This window comes from Nicotiana sylvestris, chromosome 2 (assembly GCF_000393655.2).
Source record: "Nicotiana sylvestris chromosome 2, ASM39365v2, whole genome shotgun sequence".
Classification (NCBI taxonomy): Eukaryota; Viridiplantae; Streptophyta; class Magnoliopsida; order Solanales; family Solanaceae; genus Nicotiana; species Nicotiana sylvestris.
The window spans coordinates 6,967,012-6,975,105 of record NC_091058.1 but is presented as its reverse complement, the minus strand read 5'-3'; the positions used below and the strand labels follow the sequence as shown (position 1 = coordinate 6,975,105).

Genomic DNA, 8,094 nt, shown 5'->3' with positions numbered 1-8,094 from the left:
CTTTTTCCCCTTGTGGAAAGAAACTGTCTTCCATTCTTCTACTTTGTCTTCGTGTACTGGAGTTGATTGACTGTTGTTGTTCCTTAGTGTTGCTTCTTCTGTAATATTGTGCCTCATCAATTTGCACTGTCTTGTAGAATGGCCTAGGCGACCACAGTTCTTGCAAAGTAAATTCTTACCTTCGTAGAGAATTTGTTGTTTATGAGAACTTATGAAGACGAATGATTTCACCCGCTTGTTAAGAGGTAGTTCAACACATAATCGTGCATAACGACCTCATATGTCTGCTGAGGTGCAAGCATCTATGTTTAGAAGTCTACCTATTGTGCTTCCCACTTTTTGTAGTATTTCCCCATCGCAAAATTCTGTAGGAAATTGAGGGAGCCTGATCCAGATAGCAGTGAAGGATTGTTTTGCTTGTGCTACCACAAAGTTTGGTTTCCAGCATTGCACAGAGAGGAAGTGTTCAAATATAAATCATGGTCCAATTTGTAGTGAGTTTATCATGTTCTCCTCTTTGTTGAAGCGCACAATATAGTAGTCTTCTCACAGATCGATTAGTAGAAACGGTTCTGAAGGTTTCTAAAGTTCAATTAATTTTCTTTTCAAAACATCATGAAGGATTCTTTTTCCTTGTAGTTTAATTATGAGGGAGAATCTTTACGGGTAGTAAATTCTTTGTTGTCTTCCTTTGTAATTGGCACAGTGTATGTATCACTATGTTGAGCATGTGATTGAATATCCTCGTTACCAAGAGTTAAGTTAGTTTCCATGGGGTTTTGATGTGGCAGTAGTGATTGAATAGATATATTATTATTGGGTTCATTTGCCATTAGTTTGTCCTTGAAAGAAGAGGAGTCAGTTTCTTGTTGGGAATTTATGTCCGATAGTCTGGGAGGAATTGTGTTATGGTTGGGATTTTGGGACATAGTGTAGTACAATTTGGAAGAATAGAGTGGTGTTTTGGTTGGACTCTTTTTCTTGCAAGAGTTGATTAATGATAAATATACTTATTCGTACAGAATCTAACATCAACATTCTTAAATTTTTAGCATTCCCCCCAACCAAATAGAACATTGACCTGTTGAAGAAGGATCAAGATTTAGCTTTACTACCACGGCATCGACAACCAAGGCTAGAAAAAACTGAAAAATAAGAAAGAAAATAACGAGAGAAGAAAAAGCAAGAGAATGAAAAAGAAAAAACGAAAGGAAATGTGATAGAGTGAGAAATAAGGAAAGAAGTAAAGAAAAAGAAGAAAGAAGAAAATATTATGAAATAACACGTGGCAGCGCGTGTATCTGTCATGAATCTGGTTATCTAATATTAGGGTGATATTTTTTTTCATTTTGAGATAGTCCAAGGTGGTAATCAGACCCGCAAATATAAGGTGTGTAGTTGAAAATTAGTCTATAGTTCAACAGGATACTCATGCCTTTCCATTAATAATGATAAAAATACATGTAATATAAATTAGGAAATTAAAAACTCACAGCGATGTACATATTGATCATATACTGATGTGTTATACTAGTCTTCCCACTTTGCCTTCTCTCCCCTTATACTTGTGATTCTAATGTATATATTATCCTTAATATTCTTTAATGAAGGAAAAAGCCACAAGGTATATAATTTTCACCTCCTAATGAGTTTACTTAGCGCAAATTCGTATTGATTAGGACAATGAGTTTTCGCATTACAGATGCCTAAAGAAAGGGAAAGAAAAATGTCACATATGTATACCTACAGCTTTTCCTCCCAAATAAAGTACACCAGAATTAGCTCTTTTTTATACCCCAGGCCCCCGTTAGCCTTCACATTTTTGTGTCTATGCTTGTTTTAATATACTATAGTTTTTCTCGTGTACGCATCATGCTGATCCCCTTGGAAACTTCTTGATCTGTTCTCTTCTGTTACAAAGTAAAAAACTGCACTTTCCATTTGGCTTTTTTACTTTTCTATTATCAGTCAAAATTGCAAAATCCATAAAATATAAGAGTAATTCTTACTTTGTACTAAGCAAGTATATAAATACCAGAAACTCTCTTATCTATAAATTGCAATACTCTTACATTTCCTTCTCCTCTCCAGTCTTTACTTTAGAATACAGTAAACAGCATGAGTATCAACAAGGCAGCTTCATTTTTACTTCCTTTGGTGTTTTTCTTGGCTTTATCCCAAGAATTTGTTAATGGGCGCCCTCTTATACTCTCACTGACCAGACCCAAGCCAGATGATGCTGCCCTCTTTGCTCGATGGCTTGTTTCTCAGAGTTCTTGGGGTGTTCTTAAGTAAGTATTTTTCTTCTGTCTCGTAGACCATAGCTTTAATTTTCTTACTTAATTGCGTGAAATTATCGAATTGGTATCTTTTTGTCAGAAAGATCGAATCTTTTACTGTGGTCTATGATTCTTAGCCAACCCCAACTAGTTTGGGATCTTGGGGTGTTGATTGATTGGTTTTTCTTGATTTTTATTTCTTGCTTGATCAGATACAGTTTCATTTTCCTACCCCCTTGTCGATTTTAACATGTTAAAATCTGAATTACAGCTGCTTTGTTGTCTATTTGTGGCAGCTAAAGTCAACTGATTGGCTATAACAGTACTGGCTTAAAGATTGTTGTTAACAATGGAAAAATGAATGACACTACCAAATTGCTGATTAAAAGCCCTGGTAATTTAAACTGACAGCTGATTTAGTGACCTTTCTTTTGCAGTACTATAGCAAGTGATATGGGAGGAGCACCGTTCGGGTATGTTAGACATCTTTGGACTTTGTTTGGGAAACTCTTTCATTTGTTTCTTGCACATTTAACTTCTGCCTATGTATAGATTCTGATTATCTTACCGTCTTAAATTCTAAAAGTGGAATATGTTTAAAATGCATTTTAGCAGTAAGAGTATCTTGTTGTTCAGAAATCTCATACCAATACAAAAAAGAAAAAGTTCTGAGTGTCCTTTGTTTGATGTTCAGAAGGGGAATGGTCAAGCAGATTGTCGTAATGTTAATTGGTATTAAAAATGTATTTTGTTTCAGAATTATTCTTAGCATATAATTTATCCTATTTCTTATACCATCTTCTAGATAGCACGATCGTATATCAAGTATCACTCTAGGAAAAGGAAAGGTCTACATGATAAGAATGGACCTTGGGCCTAACTCAACACCAAAAGCTAGCTTATGAGGTGAGGATTGCCCAAGACCATATAAGGAGACCAAGATACCCATAATCCACCGATGTGGGACACAACTCAACACTACATAGAAAAAGTTGAAAGGTGATAATCTTAATTGAGGAAATAGTTCTTTGTTCAATTTTGAAGGGATTGGGGCTTTGAAATCTTTAAAAGCTCTCAGCGTAGAACTTTATGTTTCTTGAACCCCAAGTAACTTTAGGACTAGAGATGAAGGATTTGTCGAATGTGATCCTTTATGGATATGAAGCTGTTTAATCTTATTTTTGTTACCAGTCATAACTTGTTTTAGTAGTCTTGAATCTCGTGAAGTACATTGTGTTGTGCAGGAATGTTGTCTCATTTAGTGATGGGTTACCGGACAAAGGTCGTGGCATACCGTACTTCTACTTAACAACTCTTGATCCCACTGCTAGAAATGCATTAAAAGACCAGAGATCATCACTTACAATCAGTGAGTACGCCATTGGAACTTGTGGCAAGACAGATCCTGAGAACCCATCTTGCGCCAAAATTACCCTCATAGGGAAGGTAGTTTCACTAACAACTCCTCTCTTTTAAACAAGAGTTCTTTGCAGCTGGATGAATATTCTGTATCCCACTCTTTCAGGCCATTTTCTTCACTCCAAAGTTCAGCGCATCCCGTAAATATTCCCTTAGCTCTACATTTAGTTGCTATGCCCTTTAGCAGTAAGAAATAGTTTTTGCATTTGTGGATGGTACAACATGATAATGCTCTTCTGTGACCAAATTTCCAGCTGGACAGTTAAAAATTACTGAACCTTATGCTAGACTGAAGATGCAGTGGCAATTTTTACCATGTATTTACAATTTTGTTTAATTTGAGTCTTCCTAACATCTCAATATTATGTTTGCTCCAAGAATTTTGAAAGTATACTTGCACATCACTGCACACATTTTAATTCTGAAACAGACTGCTAGTTTGAACTTTCAAATAACCGGTGATCCGTAGTAATCATTTGCGTGCAAATTTTGCATTTAGGCACTGTAGTTGGTTGGCATCAATGTTGAAAGAGATAAGAGGGGAGTGAAAAAATAATACTATGTTTTTTATCTACTTGTTAATTAATGCTAGAAAATGTCATAATATGTATACTTGGAATCTGGTTTCACTATGGTCGCTATTGTTCTATGTTGTGCTAATTGAAGCAATACGATGTGGATGGGATGCACTTGGTAAGCATTTGAACAAGCTGCTGATATGCAAAATTATGGCTTGAATGACAAAAAAGCTAGAAGTTGCTTGTCCCTTTTGTAGTTTCTTTGTTCTGAACTATCAAAATATCATCTACATTCTTGGTAGCATTATCATACTTTGTCTTTGTGTTGTTTTAGTTGAAATTGCTTAATGGAGATCCAAAGGAAACTAGCTTTGCTCAAACTGCTTTATTCACAAAACACCCTGAGATGAAAGGTAAACGCCGTCTTCTTGACTTTATCTCCCATTCTATAGTACTACCATCTTCCTATGCTTGCTTTTGTGAACAACACTATTCATCGGTCACTATTTTGAACCAACGGCAGGTTGGCCCAAGGGTCACAATTTCCAGATCTTCAAATTAGAGATTGAAGAGATATTTATGATCAACTGGTTTGGCGGTCCCAAACCTCTTACTGTCGATCAGTACTTGCAAGCTAAAATGTGAGTTTAGAGCAGTAAAAAAGTTGCTAAATAAAAAGTCAGATATTGTATTTTCTCAATGAATAAATAAAATAAAATAAAAATTTGCCGTTTGTCTTAGTGATGTCATTCCTTATTTAACATGATCCATACACAGGGATAGCCGCACGGCCATTGAATGAATGCCCTTTACATATACAATCTGCAGACATGTTCTTTGCAACTGAAGCTTTCACAATGGTTTATATAAGAGAGAAAAAGGACAGCTGTGAATAGGATTTACTTGTTAAGTTCGTTATCATTCATTCATATATATGCATTGGGCAAAATGTATGATTTCTTCAACATTCATTGTGATTCTGACTTGTAAATTATGAAAGTTGTATGTGAATATCCTTTTAACTGATATAGCTGCAACTGATTGTTGCAACATAATAAAGCATCAATCATCTGCTTGAGATGCCGTAGTTTTTCGTTTCACAGCCAGCAAACTCTGGTTTATAGCCTGTTTGGCCAAGCTAGTGTTTTGAGGAGAAGCAAAAACAGTTTTGGAGAAGCAGAAAAAAGTAGCTTCTCTCCCAAAAGCAATTTTCTGAGAAGCACTTTTGAGAAAAATACACTTAGAAGCAGTTTTTTAAAGTTTGGTCAAACACTAATTGTTGCTCAGAAGTGTTTTTCAAATTAATTAGTCAAACACAAACTGCTTTTCACCAAAAGTACTTTTGAGAAAAGCACTTCTCAAAATAAGTTGATTTTTGCAGCTTGGCCAAACAGGCTATTAGAGTTGTGAAACAAGCTTGACCTTTGTAGGTCTTTTCTTGACTCTGGTTTAGTGCAATATCCATTTCTTTTGTGGAAGACACTCTCTCTTCTTGATCATCCCCGTCATTGGATATTATTAGTATGTTCTATGAATGGCTTGTTTGATCTCAAGTCGATAAATAACTTTAGGTCTCTACTTTATATCACATTAAGGGGTCCTTTGGTAGGGTGTATAAGAATAGTAATGAACAAGGTGTATTAGTTATGTTGAGATTATTTATTATTGACTATTTCGTTTGGTGTATTAAACACATGGAGGTCTTTATACATATTTATCCATGTATTAAAAGCTATGGTATTGCTAATGTCATAGTTTGCTATGTATAAGAATAATACTGAATATGCTGTATAACTAATACAAGTATTAGTACATTGATTGAAAAACACTACGTATGAAAAAAGGAATTAATTATTATCAAAGCTGATATATTTTTACTAATACATTCTATCAAACGACCCCTAAGGGGCGTAGAAGATTTAACAATTTTACTATAACACAACTCTCCAATTATTGGCGCTGAGGAAAAGAACTATATAAAATTTAGAAGATTGATGTTCATTTTGCATTAGGAAAGTTGCATAATATACCACAATAGTATTATTTTATAGGAGTAACTTCTAATACCTCCTTATGTTTTGGAGACGAGTTGCATTGTTATAGGATTTTCAAAAGGATGAATTGCATCTTTTGAATAGAATACTTTGGCAAACAAAAATTTTGAAGTGTTTAAGAGAGAAATTTTACATGCTTGATTTGTAATTGTGGGATTTTACTGAGTTTTTTGTTGTTGTAATTTGCTGTTTTTGTTGTGGTTGTACTAAGCTTGGCTGAAAATTTAAAAGTTTTATTTCATGCGTCCTGAAAGAACGGCGAGATTCATACGAGAGTCCATGGAAATTTGAACATCAATTTCTTAATATTTAAAATGATGAAAATTATTTGCACCCGTCAACTTTACTTTAAAAATCAAACTTCCCCTCCAACTATGAATTATGTATAAGAAAAGAAGTAAATGTTTCAAAACAATTAAAAAAGATGAAATAATAAGATGCCCTCTAAGAATAAATTTAATCGCTTATCTTATGTCTGAATTGCCTATTTATATATCGAGAATCACCTAAGTATATGAGCAATCTCCTATTTAATTACTAATATTTGATGTTATAAAGAAAGAAATTCTTTTGATTCACATGTATAAAGTTGAATCGCTTAAATTGTGTTTCACAAAACCGCTTAAAAATGAATATAATCTCTTGTGTTATAACAAAAAACGATCTTCAAATTGAAAAATATTTTAGAGGTTGTGGTCTCAACATACTTAAACAAGTTCTTTTTTCTTTAAAATATTTAAGTTTGTCAAACAATTTAAAAGTTGTGAAGTATAATGATAAAGTTATTCATGTACGTAATCTAACTATATAGTGTATAATGTTAAGTCATTTATGTAATATTCTTTTCGGAATATGATGTAGTTATTTGTAATCTATGATTTTAAAAAATTTATAAATAAGTAAATATTTTAAATTATTAAAATACACGAAATAATAAGATTACTTTAAGATGAACATCATTGTCAATGCTATATCTGAAATCACCAATTATATATAACAAATCGCCTATTGAGATTATTTGTTGTTAACGATGAAATTCTTTTGATTTTCATACTATGACATTGAATCGTCTAAGATGTGTTTCACAAAATCGCATAAGAATGGATATAATCGCCTATATATATTGCTTATCTATTTCTTGGTAGGCGATTATAAATAATACGTAGGCGGTTACTAGATAACACATAGACGATTTATGAATTCACCAAGATTTTCCACTTTATAATAAAAGATTCTCGTAATAAGTAATAAGTGATTAACCGGAGACCACTTAGGCGATCATAAATAACACACGAGTGAATTGGAGCAAGAGTGGAATGGAAGAAAGAAAGCTTAACCTCAGTACACTTCACACCCACCCAATGTGTCTCACTATCTTTTCTACCACGTGTTAGGACACCATGTATTCAAGCAAATACTATTTTATATGAACCTGTATCTTTTTTTTTTTTTAATAATCTTAGTGTTTAAATTAATTTGTGCGTACTTCGACTAATACTAAGGATACTTATTGTCTTCTACCAACACAAGTACATAATAATTCTGTCTAATAAAGCTTGAATAAATAGAAACAAATTGCGTAATATTTTTATGTCCATTAAAATTTAAATCTGAGACCTTATGGTTCACTAACTCATATATCTTATTAGTAGCCTACTGAGTGACTGCTTTTGGATTTAAAGCCACGAATATAGTTTACATACTTCATACTTGTCCAAGAAAACTGTTCTGGAGGGGATGGGATGTTTAGGTTGCATGTAATCATCCCTCCATACTCCATTAAAACTATTAGTATATCTTTTGAAACAGTGGCGAATTCAGAAT

At 33.6% G+C, this 8,094-nt stretch overlaps 1 protein-coding gene across 1 annotated transcript; it reads left to right on the top strand.

The window, feature by feature from the left end:
- The first annotated feature begins 1,816 nt into the window (after positions 1–1,816).
- On the top strand, positions 1,817–5,294 carry LOC104240621 (uncharacterized). The gene is made up of 6 exons (XM_009795485.2): positions 1,817–2,291; positions 2,717–2,752; positions 3,524–3,725; positions 4,551–4,629; positions 4,740–4,857; positions 4,994–5,294. Exons 1-6 carry the CDS (start codon positions 2,119–2,121, stop codon positions 5,016–5,018), a joined length of 633 nt encoding a protein of 210 aa, XP_009793787.1. The 5' UTR covers positions 1,817–2,118; the 3' UTR covers positions 5,019–5,294.
- Positions 5,295–8,094: the final 2,800 nt, after the last annotated feature.

Bases quoted from the DNA above. Each gene is read 5' to 3' on its own strand.
- LOC104240621 (XM_009795485.2), top strand. From the start codon at position 2,119: ATGAGTATCAACAAGGCAGCTTCATTTTTACTTCCTTTGGTGTTTTTC. The intron at 3,726-4,550 runs GTAGTTTCACTA...GTGTTGTTTTAG, and splicing joins AAATTACCCTCATAGGGAAG to TTGAAATTGCTTAATGGAGA. The intron at 4,630-4,739 runs GTAAACGCCGTC...AACCAACGGCAG, and splicing joins AAAACACCCTGAGATGAAAG to GTTGGCCCAAGGGTCACAAT.